The 18,871-nt window shown below is 38.7% G+C and overlaps 1 protein-coding gene and 1 non-coding gene across 2 annotated transcripts in view; both read left to right on the top strand.

Annotated features, from left to right (window-relative positions):
* LOC117985162 (serine/threonine-protein kinase par-1-like) overlaps nucleotides 1–18,871 on the top strand; it is a 50,110-nt gene that overhangs the window by 13,679 nt on the left and 17,560 nt on the right. Inside the window, exons 4-14 of the mRNA XM_069500606.1 lie at nucleotides 84–238; nucleotides 410–541; nucleotides 1,203–1,326; nucleotides 1,754–2,004; nucleotides 2,468–2,564; nucleotides 3,849–3,898; nucleotides 4,334–4,432; nucleotides 15,130–15,243; nucleotides 16,495–16,672; nucleotides 17,883–17,971; nucleotides 18,455–18,546. Coding sequence (XP_069356707.1) covers nucleotides 84–238; nucleotides 410–541; nucleotides 1,203–1,326; nucleotides 1,754–2,004; nucleotides 2,468–2,564; nucleotides 3,849–3,898; nucleotides 4,334–4,432; nucleotides 15,130–15,243; nucleotides 16,495–16,672; nucleotides 17,883–17,971; nucleotides 18,455–18,546 — 1,381 coding nt within the window. The remainder of the gene's footprint in view (nucleotides 1–83; nucleotides 239–409; nucleotides 542–1,202; nucleotides 1,327–1,753; nucleotides 2,005–2,467; nucleotides 2,565–3,848; nucleotides 3,899–4,333; nucleotides 4,433–15,129; nucleotides 15,244–16,494; nucleotides 16,673–17,882; nucleotides 17,972–18,454; nucleotides 18,547–18,871) is intronic.
* TRNAE-UUC (transfer RNA glutamic acid (anticodon UUC)) lies at nucleotides 15,897–15,968 on the top strand. Its single transcript has one exon. It is a non-coding gene; the product is annotated as a tRNA-Glu (tRNA).

Here is an 18,871-nt window from a genome sequence, read left to right as displayed (position 1 = left end):
TGCCAAGAATACTGGCTGCATTTCCGCGCTGGACAGCCAGGATAGTGGAATTATACTGTCAGTATATAACAGTGTGGTTGCAGACCACCTGGTGTCGGCGGGGAGGATGCCGGAGGCGGAGGCGGCGCGCGCCTTCGTGCAGATGGTGGCCGCCGTGGGCTACTGCCACGCGAGCGGCGTCGTGCACAGGGACCTCAAGGCGGAGAACCTGCTGCTGGACAAGAACATGAACATTAAGGTGCGTACTGCCCGCCTCCACCCCCCCCCCCCCCCCCCCTTCTGCCGCTGCCTGAATCTGCCTTCGCTTGCTAGGCCACGGTTCATTTACTGGCAATTTTTTTTACGTACTATCCTACCGGTTCCGCAATTTTTGATGACGTATTTAAAATGCTATTGTGTTGTTCCGCAGCTGGCAGACTTCGGATTCAGCAACGAGTACACAGCAGGCTCCCCGCTGTCCACGTGGTGCGGCAGCCCCCCCTACGCGGCCCCAGAACTGTTCGAGGGACGACAGTACGACGGACCCAAGGCTGACATATGGGTATGGTTTCTTTTAACGCCGTACTAAAATATGAAGGATTTTATCCTCCGTGGACGATATTCCGTCGTCTGCGCAGACTCTAAACCTTTAAAGTTGCTATCCGATTCGAAGGACCATGGCAGAGGCTCAATACCCCGTACAAAGGACCATCTTACAGAGTTACTATCCGGTTCGAAGGACCATGCTACAGTCACTATCCGGTTCGATGGACCATGCCAGTCACTATCTGGTTCTGGTTTGAAGGACCATATCACTCAGTCACTATCTGGTTCGAAAGACCATGTCACAGATTCGCTATCCGGTTTGAAGGACCATGTCAGTCACTACCTGGTTCTGGTTTGAAGGACCATGTCACACAGTCACTATCTGGTTTGAAGGACTATGTCACAGATTCGCTATCCGGTTCGAAGGACCATTTCACAGGGTTTCTATCCGATTCGAAGGATCATGTCGTTTTGTATTTTGTGTCTTTTGTGTTTGTATTTAAATTTATCATTGATCAGCTTGTTAATGTAAGTGGCACTGCCGTTTCAATTAGATGTAAAATAAATAATAAAGAAATGAATAAATGTCACAGTTGTATCCGGTTCGAAGGACCATGTCACTTCATAAAAAGATGCGCCTAAATACGATAAACACATGCACGTGAACCCTGTTGCAGTCACTCGGCGTGGTGCTGTACGTGCTGGTGTGCGGCGCGCTGCCCTTCGACGGCTCCACGCTCAGCGAGCTGCGCTCCACCGTGCTGGGCGGCAAGTTCCGGATACCCTACTTCATGTCGCAAGGTAGCTTCAGTTCATTTTCACTTTATTTCAATACAAATATTTCTATTCTATTCTAAAAATTGTTAAGATTTAACTACTAACTGTGGCGGACCAACTAAATCCTTAAAGGCCGGCAACGCATCGGTGGTTCCTCTGGTGCTGCAAATGTTCATGGGCGGCGGTAATCACTTAACATCAGGTGACCCGCCTGCTCGTTTGCTCGCTATCGCTACTTATTTAAAAAAAATGGAGTGTTTGTGCCTTTTGGTGTGATCCTGGTAGTGCACGTCTATCTTTAAGAAAGAAAATACCACTTGCTTTAATGGTGAAGGAAAATATCGGGAGGATATCCTGCATGCCTGAGAGTTGTTCATCACGTTCTCGGTGGTGTATGAAGTGAACTTGCAATGTGGGCAGCGGTGGGCTAAGCGGGCGCGTGGTGTTGCAGAGTGCGAGCAGCTGATCCGGCACATGCTGGTGGTGGAGCCCGAGCGGCGGCTGACGCTGCGCGGCGTGGCGCGCCACCGCTGGCTGGCGGCGCACCAGCCGGGGCCGGGCCCGGGGCGCGACGCCGCCGCCGGCGCCTGCGCCTGCCACCCCGCCGCGCCCGCCGACGGCGCGGCCGACGGCGCCCGCCACGACGCCGTGCTGGCGCGCATGGTGGCGCTGCCCGGCCTCACGCACCACCACATACAGCAGGTGAGCCCGACGTCGTGGAGTCGTCTCTACGATCGTCGTAGGTATATGTAATCATGATCACTTCATTGGGATGATGATTGATGCCTATGTCAAAAATAAATTGTCTCTTACAAATTATTAAAAAGAGGGTCTTTCAAAATTCATTATCAATTCACGTCCGCTGTTAGTTTTAAATTTGCTAATCATTTTGAATTATCGATCTAACAAAAAAAAAGTACGTCCAAATTGTGTGTGTATTTCGTACAAGCTCCCATACCAAGCAAGCGTTTTGACGTTTGATAAAAAGTTGCTGATTTTATAGTCATCCATCCCTATTTTCAATGAATAGACATCCACTTCTGGACTCTCGTCTCGTCTCTTGTAGTACTTCCACACGTCACGGTCACCGCCGCCATCCAGTGGTTCCCTGCGATACGTATTACCAATGTGGAACCGTGCGTGACGCGTAACATATGTGTTGCAGTCGGTGCAGGAGGAGCGGTTCGACCACGTGGCGGCCATCTACCACCTGCTGATGGACAAGCTGCAGCTGAAGGACGAGAGCGCGGAGATGGACAGAGGTACTCAACGTAGGCTGCCAGCACTTGATGGAGAAAAAACTTCTCCCAAACCCGGCTCCTCTGAATGGAACTACAACGTATACTTTAAGTTGAACTTTATTGTAACTAGGCCCAAAGAATGCTGACCTGACTGTACCGAACTTAGTTCCAAAAACTGACATTTCTTATGTATTTTCTCCTACATAGAATTATAGTGCATGTCAGTTTACAACTGGTGCCATCTATGATCACGATCGCACACTAGACAATGACTATTGATTGGACACTTGATATTGCTTCCTATACTCTATCCACGGAGAGAAGTTAATATAGGGCTTTCTTTGTTACGTAATCTCCAACAAACACAAAAACCATTGTGACCAACTAATCACGAACAGGCCTATGTATTCCATACTACTGTATCCACGGCAACGAGTTAGTAGCTTTTCCCTTTTCTACGTAAGAATTTAGAAAAAAAAACGAAAATTTAGAGTTGTATAGTGTATGGGGGCAATGTGAAATTTAGTTTTAATACAACGCATACGTGTGCAAATAAATCAATTAATACATCGATGTTAGTGCTCCATCCGTTAAATCTTAAAACGTGCATAAGTCGTCCGTGGTCAACACTTCGTTAGCGCGATTCAGGATTCTTAGTAAGTGATTGATAATACCTTTGGCGCCATCTTGTATCATCCTTATTCGTTGATGTGATGGTTATGTGTGATTGCTGAATAATCCTTTTGTGTAGCATTATCTAGTGTCTGTATGTGGAGACCGCCACAAACAGGCAGCACGGTCAATTAGAATATCAAAAATAAAACCGGCCAAGTGCGAGTCAGGCTCGCGCACCGAGGGTTCCGTACTACAGTCGTAATTTTTTGTCATTTTGCACGATAATTCAAAAACTATGATGCATAAAAATAAATAAAAATCTGTTTTACAATGAAAAGGTAAAGCCCTTTCATATGATACCTCACTTGTATACCAAGCTATCTTACTTTGAAAATTGAAAATACTAATTATTATTTGTTCATAAAACTACATTTTTTGTGATGTAAACACAAATTCACGGTTTTCGGATTTATTCCTTTACTTGTGCTATAAAACCTACCTACCTACCAAATCTCATGATTCTAGGTAAACGGGAAGTACCCTATAGGTTTTTTGACAGACAGACAATGAAGTGATCCTATAAGGGTTCCTTGTTCTGCTATGCATTCCTAAAATAATCGATTATATTTAGGTATTTCATGTTTATGTGCTGAATTTTAATAATAATATTTGTTTGTATGGTATTTACAGATTCACTAGATTCCACAACGGGGCGACCCCTTGATCTCACTAGTTGTAAGGTAAGTGACCGTGTAGTGTTGTGGGGGGGGGGGGGGGGGGGGGAATATCCAGCAGGGGTAAAAAAGATACCCCTAAAACTACCTAGTTTTCACAAAAATCTTAAAAAAACAAAAAGAACCTAATTTTATGTCATGTTTTTTCGGTTTACGTATCTAAAATTAGTAAATATTTGTAACACTAATTTGTTGGGTACATTTTTAGCAATTGAAAAAAAACTAGTTTTTGTGTCTGTAGGACTGCTACATCATGAGAAATTGCTAAATAAATGCAATTACCCTTGCTTAGTCGAAATGAAAATTAAAATGGCTGCCATTTTCCACAAAGTTGATTAAAAAAATTGATTTGTCGATAAAATTGTTTGTATCGCTTACCCTTAACGGGTCCGACATTGGTAACCAGACACACTGTAATATTGGAGTTGTGTAACGTTGCAGAGCAGTGAAGAGGAGCAGATGGAGGCGGAGGACAGCTGCGAGGGACTGCAGGTGGCGGGCTACCTCACGGGCGTGCACTCCGCAGACAGTTTTGAAAAGGTACAAAACTTCACACTATAAACATACCAGAAGTGAAGTGAACCACAACACAGAATACACAGAACAAAATAAAATCAAGTTGAAGCACTTTACTTTGAACTGATTTTAATTTCGGTCAGATGAACCAAAAGCGGGTAGGCAATTAGGTACCGTCCCACTTCTGATATAAACATACCAGAAGTGAAGTTAAATATTAACCACGACACACAGCGGCTTATCGAGAGTTTTGCCTTTCATAATAACCTTACTGCAATATTAACTTGATTAGGGCACAATTGCTATTGAAACCACTCAATCAGAAATGCGACCTAAACACGAAAGCATTTAATAGTCGAATGAGTCTGAGGTTGAACACAGACTGACTTAAGAATCATCAAATACTCGCTTTTATACCAATCGATTCAAGATGGTGATGCAACACATCACGTGACGTCTGTCAGAGATAATTAATTATTATAAGTGCGCTAACAATACACTAATTATTATTTGGCAGCTTTGTTGGATAGCTGATGCTCGCGACTTCTTCACGTGGATTTTTTCAAAAATCTTCATATGGATTTTTTTCAAAAATCCCTTTGATTTGTCGGGATAAAAGTAGCCTATGTCACTCTCCGCATCTTTAACTGAGTAGCATCTAAGTAGGCATACCCATGCAAAACATCACGTGGATCCGGTACTCCATTGCGACGTGATTAAATAACAAAACATCACGTGGATCCGGTACTCCATTGCGACGTGATTAAATAACAAAACATCACGTGGATCCGGTACTCCATTGCGACGTGATTAAATAACAAAACATCACGTGGATCCGGTACTCCATTGCGACGTGATTAAATAACAAAACATCACGTGGATCCGGTACTCCATTGCGACGTGATTAAATAACAAAACATCACGTGGATCCGGTACTCCATTGCGACGTGATTAAATAACAAAACATCACGTGGATCCGGTACTCCATTGCGACGTGATTAAATAACAAAACATCACGTGGATCCGGTACTCCATTGCGACGTGATTAAATAACAAAACATCACGTGGATCCGGTACTCCATTGCGACGTGATTAAATAACAAAACATCACGTGGATCCGGTACTCCATTGCGACGTGATTAAATAACAAAACATCACGTGGATCCGGTACTCCATTGCGACGTGATTAAATAACAAAACATCACGTGGATCCGGTACTCCATTGCGACGTGATTAAATAACAAAACATAACGTGGATCCGGTACTCCATTGCGACGTGACTGAATAACAAAACATCACGTGGATCCGGTACTCCATTGCGACGTGATTAAATAACAAAACATCACGTGGATCCGGTACTCCATTGCGACGTGACTGAATAACAAAACATCACGTGGATCCGGTACTCCATTGCGACGTGATTGAATAACAAAACATCACGTGGATCCGTTACTCCATTGCGACGTGATTGAATAACAAAACATCGCGTGGATCCGGTACTCCATTGCGACGTGATTGAATAACAAAACATCACGTGGATCCGTTACTCCATTGCGACGTGATTGAATAACAAAACATCGCGTGGATCCGGTACTCCATTGCGACGTGATTGAATAACAAAACATCACGTGGATCCGTTACTCCATTGCCACGTGATTGAATAACAAAACATCACGTGGATCCGTTACTCCATTGCCACGTGATTGAATAACAAAACATCACGTGGATCCGTTACTCCATTGCCACGTGATTGAATAACAAAACATCACGTGGATCCGGTACTCCATTGCGACGTGATTGAATAACAAAAAAACAACAAACTTAGGTACCTACTATTTTCGCATAGTTACAATATTACTAGCTGATGCCCGCGACTTGGTTCGCGTGGATTGGTTTTAAAAATCCCGCGGGAACTCTTTGATTTTCATCCTACAAAGTAGCCTATAATCCTCTGGGTTAACAGAACAACGGATCGACGAGATTTTTTGCATTTTTTTTTTTTTTTCCTACCATAAAGCACCATTATAAAATGGCAGCTTTATTACTACTACCATCTAGCCTAATAAGTAATATTATTCTAGCTTAAACTTCTACTTATGATTAATTTTTAAATCTAATTTACAGTCCAATAACTGTCCTTAGTTTATTCTAACACGTACTTACACTTCACTATGTTCTTGTGACCTAGAAAAATAAAGTAGCACAAGCACTATTACACAAACGCTGCACTTATGTACTTTTTAACACTAATTCGAACGGCTTGGTTCTTTTGAGCCTCCTTTTGATATTCATGTTATCTAGAAGCTTCACAGCCTCCAAATTAACATGATGGCGAAGTCGATGTTGGTGAGCTTCTGCGTAAAGATTTTTTGCATGAGCATGCAAAGAATCACGTTAGTCCGTTGCCCCATTGCGGCGTGCTTAAACGACAATCCAATAAACATTATTATAATATGGGTATAACCTTCCATGGCCCCACCGATCTCTCGGTTATATGGGCGGAGTCGCGGGAGAGCCTCCTACTTGCTCTTGGCTTGTTTCCAGCTCCCTTATAATATAGGTAGTGACTAGCTTATGCCCGTGTGAGATTCTCGTATAAAAAGAAGAGAAGTTAAGGCAGTGGGTTTTAATAGTGATGATAAATTAAATCCAATGATTACTAATGAAAGTTATCATTTATCAATTATTTGTCAGGTAAGGCCAAATACTAAGTAATTAAAGATCAAGCAAAGCATCTGCCGTATTATTTCAAAGTAAGAATCCTAATCATCTAAACAGGCTTCTATAATAATTAGAAGCTAACAACCTAGTGTTTACTTTTATCTCAATGTATAAAATAAATAGCACAAGAGGGTAGGTGATAAATACAGAAGTAAAACCAACCAAGTCGAATAATAACTGAATTGTATTTGTTCAGCATTGATCTATTTATATTAAAATGAATCTACCACCCATTTCGCTAAGGTGTTTAGTCATGGAGAAGAAAGGGCAAAGAAACTCCATAACACACATCTTTTAAAACATTAGAACGTTGAGTAAAGTAGTAGGTACATATTTGGTACACAGTTACAACAGGTAACCTATAAAAGGCAAATGATTACATTACATTATAATACAATATAAGAATACTTAACTTCAGTAAGGTCCGCTGTGTTTGCTCTGGGCTGTCGATACAAGACTGTTCCCTCTCTGTCGAGGTAGGGTACTTTTATAACACTGCCATCGCAAACCAGGCGGATGTCGACTATCACATGATCTTAATATTAATCATTATTTATTTTAGGTTTGTTGACAAAAGGTATGTTGACACACCCAATTTACAATAATAAAATCAGTGACATTGATGGTCTACGTATTAATAATTTACAATAATAATAAGCGACTTAAATTGTCAGTTTACACAACATTTTTATTTCACATAATAGCTATTGCCAACTGTATGTTGACAATAGCTTAGTATAATGTCACTCTTAGTGCATTGACAGTATTTAATTTACAATGAATAATTAGTTACCAGTATTGACAATTCACATAATATTATTTATCGTATTGTCACATTCCTAAATATTAAATTAAACAACATACAAGAAAAGATACTATTCAAATCATACCCTTTCCGTACATTGACAGTATTTAATTTACAATTTTACAATGAATAATTAGTTACCAGTATTGACAATTCACATAATATTATTTATCGTATTGTCACATTCCTAAATATTAAATTAAACAACATACAAGAAAAGATACTAATTAAATCATACTCTTTCCGTACATTGATATTGAATCCGGAAACGGAATTACGATTCTGTTTTAAATATCACAACAAACATTTACTTCAGACTCCCAAGTTTATGATTAGATGAATTTTAGCATAATAATTATGTATCCAATTTTATCGTAATATAACACGGCCATACTGACAAGTACTTCGTTCCCGAAGTACATAGGGAAATTAGAAAGAAAAGAAAAAAATCTAGCTAAGAGCTAAATAAAAAAAATTACTGTAAGCTAAAAAGATCTATAAGCTAAGGAAGATCTATAAGCTAAAATGATCTATAAGCTACAGCTACCTAGTTTAACTGTCCCTAACTGGCTGCGCCCCATAATTTAATGTTTAATTTTTTTTTTTTTATAATATGTATAGTTTTTGTTTTATTATTATTAGTTTTATAAAGCAAGGGGTCTTGTACTAGACTCTTGCCCAGTAGAGGTCATTACTAGACCTCGCTACTTACTGGCACCGTCCGAACAAGCCGTCTAACATTACCAACCAATATTTTTTAACTTTTTTTTTTTTATTGGTACTAGTAATGATTAGTGCCGGCAGCCCTAACTAACTGGCCTAACCGCTGCCCCCCCATAAATGGGTCTTGTACTAGACTCTTGCCCAGTAGAGGTCATTACTACACCTCGCTACTTACTGGCACCGTCCGAACAAGCCGTCTAACATTACTAACCAATATTTTTTAACTCTTTTTTTTTTTTATTGGTACTAGTAATGATTAGTGCCGGGCAGCCTAACTAACTGGCCTAACCGCTGCCTCCCCATAAATGGGTCTTGTACTAGACTCTTGCCCAGTAGAGGTTATTACTAGACCTCGCTACTTACTGGCACCGTCCGAACAAGCCGTCTAACATTACTAACCAATATTTTTTAACTCTTTTTTTTTTTTTTTATTGGTACTAGTAATGATTAGTGCCAGGCAGCCTAACTAACTGGCCTAACCGCTGCCGCCCCATAAATGGGTCTTGTACTAGACTCTTGCCCAGTAGAGGTCATTACCTAGACCTCGCTACTTACTGGTACCGTCCGAACAAGCCGTCTAACATTACTAACCCCTTTTTTTTTTTTGTTTTTTTTTTTTTTTTTTGGGTCTAGTAATGATTAGTGCCGGGCAGCCTAACTACCTAGCTAACTGTCTGCCGCCCCCATAAATGGGTCTCGTACCAGGACATTACTGAATTATCACCAATAAGATGTATCACACCAATGGTGTAATACCAGCACTGTCAAGTCGAGCCGTCTAACATTACCCGACCAATGAAAAGGGCAATGATTAGTGCCAGGCAGACCTAACTAACCTAACTCCCTTTGTTTTATATGTTTGAATAATAAAAATTGTCCCCTTTGGGAATAATAACATCCGTTTCATACGGGAATAAAAAATTGTCCCCTTTGGGAATAATAACATCCGTTCCATACGGGAATAATAACATTTGTCCCATTCGGGGATAATCATTGGATTTTTTTTTTGTTTTTTTTTTTTTTGTTTTTTTTTTTGTTGGTTGCTACATTCGGGAGTCTTAACATTTTGTATCCATTGAGCATATTTTTTTTTTTCTTCCTCTGTTCTGTCATTTAGCATAAATTATTAGTATGTTTTATTACCATTCGGCCATCTTGATAAGTACTTCGTTCCCGAAGTACATAGAAAAATAGAAAAATGCAGCCAGTGAACTTAAATGAACAGCGGCAACAAAAGTACCGACATAAAAAAAAATAAGATTGCTCCATTCACAAAACGATATTCAATGATTCAATGTCAATGTTACTGTCATAAAAACCAGGATAGCCAGACGTCAGACCGAAATCAGAGTAGAATAGAATATGTTTTCTTTGTTGTTACCAAACAATGTTCCCCAATGTTAATATGTATACGGTTACTACTATTACGGTTAAAGAACTTTATTCTCACTATGAAATAAATTCACTTACATGAGAAATTTAACAAATAAACAGTAGGTATCTTATCCACACATCCACTGCGATTTTATACAAAATAAAGTGGGTAGAAATAGAATTGGCAAAACACGGATTACTAGAAACGGCTTGGTAGTAGTATAATAGTAATAATATCTGTACCTATGTGTATGTATTACATATGTATTATAGTAAGTATAGGGTTTATAGTATATATAAATGTATACATATATCGCACCGACGACACACTGTCGCAACCCAAAACATGTCAAATTTGAGTGACTGACTAACTGTCGTGATACCCTAACCAATATTGCATCATCTTTAGTTACATCTAAATTCGACGAAGAAGGACGTGACAGTTTACTGTTTAGACCGCATTAATTCAAATTGGAACGATATTGTTGAATCAGGTATGTAAAAGTTCAACTATGAATTCGAGTTAATACAATATAGCTGATTTAAACCTAAATAGATATTTCTAGGTGTATTTCTAGTTATTACACTATTATCGATTCACAGAAATGAAATTTAAAATAGTATTTTCACTTAAGACACCCTTATTGGTTTAGTAAGTCATTTTAATGTGAATTAAATTGTGACCAGTGGGGTAGTAATTTTAATGTGAAGCTGGAAACCAAACGTTATTTTTCTGTTGCTTTGACACCAGCATAAACAATTAAACAAAAATATTAAAAGACGAAAGAACTGCTCGACAAAATATGATTCCCAGGACCTATTATGAATCTTACTTGCGAAGTTTGACTGGTTGATTTTAAGTACTTAAATAAAAAATATTGCTGTCATTTTGATGCTAATTATTAGAAACAGACTGATGTAAAACTAGTTTAAGTATACTATTATTATAGAAATACTATTATTTAATTTTGCCTAGCTCCAATTTAGTGACTACGTACAATTACTGTGCAGTTACAACAATAGCTGATTATTTAAGTTAAAAAAAAAATATTTTGATTGGCTCTGTTTTTTTTTTTGTATTCAAGACAAATTTTGTTTATTGTTTTGGAAGGTTTTTTTTTTTTTGTTGAAAAAGGCAGAAATTGTTGAAATTAAATTATTACTTTTTATAAATAAAAACTGATTATCTGATTGAATTTTCTTGATTATCTGGTTTTATTTATCAATGTCCAAACCTGAATGTGCAAATTATTTTTTTGGAGGGAACTATAAAACTTAAAACTAAATTAAATAATTGTTGTAACTACAAAATTATACTCAAAACCATAAGGAAAAAGTCAAACATTATTTATAGTAACTCAAAAATTTTCAGCAATAACTATACAACTAAAAATAATTACTCTTTCTGAAAACTTTTTGTTTGAGCAATACAGTCTTAACTCAAAAATTGCGAATGTAAATGATAATTGCGTTAATATTATTTATAAACCTTATAAAGTAAGCACTTTTTATAATCTATAACAGGAAGTGAATAATCAGTTTTTCGTCGATTCTGAAAAAGTCATTCTCTGAGTCACGACAGCACTGCATCACTAGTGCGACACGTATATTTAAAAATGTTTATATGTTTGTATTTTATTTTTATTTTTATAGTCATGTATGTGAATTTAGTATGAAAATATATTGTAGTTATATTTATATGTAACTATTTAATGTAGCATATGGTTTTTTTTTTGAGGTATTAATTGTAAGTAGGTTATATTATTGAAACCATTTATTGAGTAGTATTAAGTCGTTTTGTGCATCTGTGATGATTGTGTGTATTGAGTTGCCATAGTAAAATAAACATGTATCATCAGCGTACAACAGTATGTTTCCTTTTAAACCTATTTCATTTATACTATCAATATAGATCAGGAATAACAAAGGCCCTAATATTGATCCCTGAGGAACGCCAAATGTACAAACAGGTTTTGGTTTACTCCTATGATCTCCAGTTTTTTTTTTATTACCGCTTGAATAAATATGTTCTTTATTTGATTTGTATGTATATCAAACAAACTCAAAACAGGAATAAATTAATAACACGTTGTAACGTAGGTATTTCCTAAAATAAAATGTAGGACGTATTATTATTTTTAGTAGGATGACCAATAGAAAAAAAAAAATAGGTTCTTATTTACTTGATTGGTTTGTCAAAATAATAAGAAAAAATAAAATCAGGTTCAACCTAACCTCAAAGTTTATTGCTGATATGTGGGAACAATAAGAATATTTTATTAAAAAGAAAATACTTTTGAAATGAGATATTTCGACAAAAGAAGATTAAATAAAACTAACTATATTTAAGGGGAATTATTCTTAAGCGAAGTTATAATAATATTATAGAGTTAAGAATAAAATTAATGTAAGAAATCTCAAAGAATTTGTAGTTGTATTATTATTATTATTATTTTGTATGTGGAAACAGTTTGGTAATCTTAATCCTTATTTATTAAAAAAAATGTTAAATGTTATAATAACGTCACTGAGTAGAAAAAAAATACTTGAGTAGGCAATCTGCTTTGCGTTGTTTTAAGAAAAGGAAATTAGTTGAACGACAAAATTGTTCGAATGGATAATCTCTTGTGTTGTTTTAAGAAAAGACAAATAGTTGAATTATTTTAAGAAGCAAAATAAATAAATATAGTTTATGTTTAAGTTTAATTAATCAGAATAAGTTAATTTCTTCAAGTTTTGAGCTGTAAGCACGGTGTGATTTCTTAAAAGCAAACCTTTTTGTTTCGGTATATCATAACGTTCTAAATGATTTCACATCTACATATACTTTATCAAAAACCGTTCGGCCAATCTGACCTCTAACTAGACTTATTCTTATCCAAATAAATTATACCACAACACGTGGTTTATCTAACTAATTAAAATCTTTTATGATTACCCTCACAAAAACTTTTTCATAGAAACAATACCACAAACGTGGTTTTAAGATCACTTTAAAGCAGCACATAATTACACTTCACTTATCTTTCACAATTGGAGCGACGCGACGTTTCGATCAGCGGTGTCACACCAGCACCAAGTGCCGCTGACAACAGCGTTGCCCATCGCTTTGTGATCATCGGGCACCAATACCAAGTGCTGCCGATGACAGGCAGTAGCCTGCTGCTTCGAGGAGAAGCCGCATCCACGATTGCTAAAAGCATTTGAAAAGTATTAGTATTGCGACAAGAAAAGAATTATCGTATCCCACTTCTGATGTGAGATTCTCGTATAAAAAGAAGAGAAGTTAAGGCAGTGGGTTTTAATAGTGATGATAAATTAAATCCAATGATTACTAATGAAAGTTATCATTTATCAATTATTTGTCAGGTAAGGCCAAATACTAAGTAATTAAAGATCAAGCAAAGCATCTGCCGTATTATTTCAAAGTAAGAATCCTAATCATCTAAACAGGCTTCTATAATAATTAGAAGCTAACAACCTAGTGTTTACTTTTATCTCAATGTATAAAATAAATAGCACAAGAGGGTAGGTGATAAATACAGAAGTAAAACCAACCAAGTCGAATAATAACTGAATTGTATTTGTTCAGCATTGATCTATTTATATTAAAATGAATCTACCACCCATTTCGCTAAGGTGTTTAGTCATGGAGAAGAAAGGGCAAAGAAACTCCATAACACACATCTTTTAAAACATTAGAACGTTGAGTAAAGTAGTAGGTACATATTTGGTACACAGTTACAACAGGTAACCTATAAAAGGCAAATGATTACATTACATTATAATACAATATAAGAATACTTAACTTCAGTAAGGTCCGCTGTGTTTGCTCTGGGCTGTCGATACAAGACTGTTCCCTCTCTGTCGAGGTAGGGTACTTTTATAACACTGCCATCGCAAACCAGGCGGATGTCGACTATCACATGATCTTAATATTAATCATTATTTATTTTAGGTTTGTTGACAAAAGGTATGTTGACACACCCAATTTACAATAATAAAATCAGTGACATTGATGGTCTACGTATTAATAATTTACAATAATAATAAGCGACTTAAATTGTCAGTTTACACAACATTTTTATTTCACATAATAGCTATTGCCAACTGTATGTTGACAATAGCTTAGTATAATGTCACTCTTAGTGCATTGACAGTATTTAATTTACAATGAATAATTAGTTACCAGTATTGACAATTCACATAATATTATTTATCGTATTGTCACATTCCTAAATATTAAATTAAACAACATACAAGAAAAGATACTATTCAAATCATACCCTTTCCGTACATTGACAGTATTTAATTTACAATTTTACAATGAATAATTAGTTACCAGTATTGACAATTCACATAATATTATTTATCGTATTGTCACATTCCTAAATATTAAATTAAACAACATACAAGAAAAGATACTAATTAAATCATACTCTTTCCGTACATTGATATTGAATCCGGAAACGGAATTACGATTCTGTTTTAAATATCACAACAAACATTTACTTCAGACTCCCAAGTTTATGATTAGATGAATTTTAGCATAATAATTATGTATCCAATTTTATCGTAATATAACACCCGCGACTTCGTCCGCGTGGACTACACAAATTTCAAACCTCTATTTTACCCCCTTAGAAGTTGAATTTTGAAAAATCCTTTCTTAGCGGATGCCTACGTCATAATAGGTATCTGCATGCCAAATTTCAGCCCGATCCGTCCAGTAGTTTGAGCTGTGCGTTGATAGATCAGTCAGTCAGTCAGTCATTCAGTCAGTCAGTCAGTCAGTCACCTTTTCCTTTTATATATATATGTTGGCAGAGAGCTCTAGGATCGTCGTATTACCTTCTATTGGGCGTTTATCTACAGGGTTATTATGTTGGCTTAATAGGAACGCGGGATACGATTCTACACAAGCACACAAGTCGTTTCTCTTACCATCTTCAAACCATATTGTTTTTCTTACGTGTCCATGGTAACCCAGATTGTGTCATAATGCGTAGACTCGATCAACGCCACTAGACAACGTTTGCGTCCCGATTACTGCCGAGTATCTCCGACATATAGATTATGCAATAATATGTCCCCCCAGTTCGGCGAGACGGCGCCGCCGTGCGAGGAGGCGACGCAGGGCGCCACGTCGCCGCCGTCGCCGCACGCCACGCGGCGCCACACCGTGGGCCCCGGCGACTGCAGGCATGCGCAGGTATTACACACTATATACTACCCTTCTTCTTCTTCCTGTCCCTATCCCACGCTTTGTGGGGTTCGCACACCATGCTTTCTTCTTTCACTACCCGCTTTTAGTACCAGTACCCGTAGTACAAGATTTTACGTCTCACCAAACCAAACCAAATTCGAGAGTCGAAATACTTCCGCGTTACAGTAAACTGGATCTTAAATGTCTTGTTTTAAAGCTCAAGTTTGTCTACACTTCTACAGCCAGCGCTCCAAGCGGAAACATTGCGAAATTAAAATCAGTGGCATTGAATATTTGACTTCAATTCAAGGCTGTTTAGGTCCATTTTACTGTAACGCGGAAGTATTTCGACTCTCGAATTTGGTTTCGTTTGGTGAGACGCAGATACTTTATACCAGAACTTTAACCCATTAAAGTGTATTTATTATCTATGCATTGAAATATGGTCAAATCTAAAACATTTGATATAATTTCAGAAGAATTCTTTTTCTTATGCCTCTGAAAAACTACCGTCAATAACTTATAGTCCGTACAAAATGACATTAGACACAAAGTTAAAATGGCGCGTGAGAAGTCTTTTTTTACGCATTATACCTCACTTGAATAAACAATTTTTTAAATTGAACAAACGAAGCAATAATTTCGACCATTTACATATGTCCCGTATGGTCTAGTGGCTAGGATACCTGGCTTTCACCCAGGAGGCTCGGGTTCGATTCCCGGTACGGGAAAAGTTACTTTTACAATTTTTTCATTTTTGTAAAAAATATTTTCTAATTTTTTTGTTGTTTTTTTTTAGTTTTTGAAATAAAATTTAAGACGCAATCTGGTATTTTTTTTCCGACGAAATAACATTTAAGTGCCATTTCGCCGAAAATGACCTCCAAACAGAACAGCTATTTAGATAGAATAGAATATATGAATAGCTCTATTTTTTGTTTGTTTGATGTAACCACAAATTCACGGTTTTTAGATTTTCCCCCCACATGCCAGCTATAATATCTACCTACCTGCCAAATTTCATGATTCTAGGTCAACGGGAAGTACCCTGTAGGTTTCTTGACAGACCGACAGACAACAAAGTGATCCTATAAGGGTTCCGTTTTGAGGTACGGAACCCTAAAAAGCTACGAAGTGGACAGATAATCACTTGTCTGTATAAGAGATGTCTACCAGAGACACTCGGCAGTGGGCACTGCAGTGGGAGAGGGTGTGTTGTGAAGGAGGAAGACTTGGTACAATGTATGCTTCCGGCAGCAGGTCGGCGCGAACGGACAAGGCGTCCGCGCCGACGTCAGCAGCGCGCAGGCCGAGGTGTCGCTGCTGCCCAACACCAACCTCGCCGCCAAGCTGCCCGCCGTGCAGCACCAGCCGCCGCGCTATTGCAGCGTCAAGCACCATCTGCTGAAGCCGCCCGTCGTCATGCAGGCGCAAGGTGACTACCACGTCGCGCGTCGATGTACCTGCGCAGAAATCTTATTTTTGTGCGAAAATGGCTCCGATTCTCTAGTCTCTCTCTAAACTAAATTTAGAGTATCTGCATCCTTTTCTTTTTACTAATGCTAAAAAAGGAACGGAACATGACATTTAAAGACTCTAAATTTTAGTGCACAATACAAATTTAAACAGTAGGTTCGCGAGTGCGTGCTAAAATCACGGGTTAAAACCCGTGATTTTAGCACGCACTCGCGAACAAGACGCGAATTATTTACCATTTAATTTTTAGATGGTAAACCATCTAAAAATTAAATTTAGAAATGTCAAACTGCTTCTGTCCTTTTCAAATTACAATAGTAAGAAGAGGGTGCGAATACTCTAAAATTAGGTTGTGCTTAGAATCGGTGCCAGTAGCCGGCAAGAAATATTGTATATCAATATTTTTTTACAATTTTTATTATAGTATTTTTACCTACACTTAGGAAATTACCAAATAATTTTAAATACATATCAAAAATTGCGTAACCGGCAGGAATCGAACCTGCATCTTCTGCATATCACTAATTTCGTCACTGGCAGTAAGCGAAACCGTGGCCGAGTGGTCAAGGCGTCGGGCGCGAACCTAGAAGATGCAGGTTCGATTCCTGCCGGTTACGCAATTTTTGATATGTATTATCAACATTTAGAATGAAATTTCGGTTTTGTAAAGCGTTATTTTTTTAATTTATAGACTAGCGCTTGGCTGCAATCAGACCTCTAATAGATATGAATGACGTTGTCTCTGTTATTCATACCTCTGTATGGTTTTGTCGGTCTCAACGACAGAGACAACGCTCTACGAAATCGCTATCTCTTTATAAAGGTGGATGTACAATATTTCCTGCCAGGTACTGTAATATATTTTAATGATTCTTTCATATATTAGTTATATTTCACTAGCTTATGCTCGCGACTTCGTCCGCGTGGACTACACAAATTTCAAACCCCTATTTTCACCCCCTTAGGGGTCGAATTTTCAGAAATCCTTTCTTAGCGGATGCCTACGTCATAATAGCTATCTGCATGCCAAATTTCAGCCCGATCCGTCCAGTAGTAGGTAGTTTGACCTGTGCGCTGATTGATCAGTCAGTCAGTCAGTCAGTCAGTCACCTTTTCCTTTTATATATTTAGATTCATCAAAAATAATGGCATGTTCTCCATGGCTGCAGGCTCGTCGTTCGGGCGGCGCGCGTCGGACGGCGGCGCGCACGTGCGGCGCTCCGAGCCCGCGTGCTGCGGCTCCGCGCCCTCGCACCACGTGAGTCCTTGCTCCACTCATACCACAGACCCAGCAACCCAGCAACCCAGCAACCCAGCAACCCAGCCACCTCACAGAGACAAGACGAACATCATGTGTAATGCTCATGTCCCGCCCCACCCACTCATTGATGAGAGTGTATTTATTGCTCACAACAAAATGTCTTGTAGATTGCTAGCCATTGTCCACAGCTGGACATAGGTTTATTGTAGGGACTTCCACACGCCACGGTCTTACGCCGCCGCCATCCAGTGGCTCTCGCAGACTCGTTTGATGTCTTCTGTCCACTTAGTGGGAGGTCGTCCAACGCTACGTTCTCCGATGTGAGGTCGCCCGTTCGGTGCTTGTTCGGTGGCTGTTTCCCGGGGCGCCTCCTTGACTCCTTACAAGGTGTTGTTGTCCTTGTCTACCTTGTCCCTATGTTGTCACTCTGGGGCTTGGCATGTCAGTGAACAGACTATATATCAAGGGTTCTCCGGACAGGTGTCGGACAGCGGCACGCCGACGCGCGCGGAGCCGGCGCAGCAGACGGAGGAGCAGACCAACGACACCAGCTACAACACCAACCTGTGCAGGTAACTAACTACCCTCAACAACGACTACAACTATCTATGACATTTTTTTTTTTTTTTTTATTCAGATACAAGTTAGCCCTTGACTGCAATCTCACCTGGTGGTAAGTGATGCAGTCTAAGTTGATAGCGGGCTAACCTGGAAGGGGTATGGCAGTTTTTATTAAACCCATACCCCTTTGGTTTCTACACGGCATCGTACCGGAACGCTAAATCGCTTGGCGGCACGGCTTTGCCGGTAGGGTGGTAACTAGCCACGGCCGAAGCCTCCCACCAGACCAGACCAGAAATTTAGAAATTATAAAATTCCAAACCCCTGCCAGGAATC

The sequence above is a fragment of the Maniola hyperantus genome, chromosome 9, assembly GCF_902806685.2.
Source record: "Maniola hyperantus chromosome 9, iAphHyp1.2, whole genome shotgun sequence".
In the NCBI taxonomy this organism is placed as follows: domain Eukaryota; kingdom Metazoa; phylum Arthropoda; class Insecta; order Lepidoptera; family Nymphalidae; genus Maniola; species Maniola hyperantus.
The sequence above is the reverse complement of the archived record's forward strand: the minus strand, read 5'-3'. Positions and strand labels throughout refer to the sequence as shown.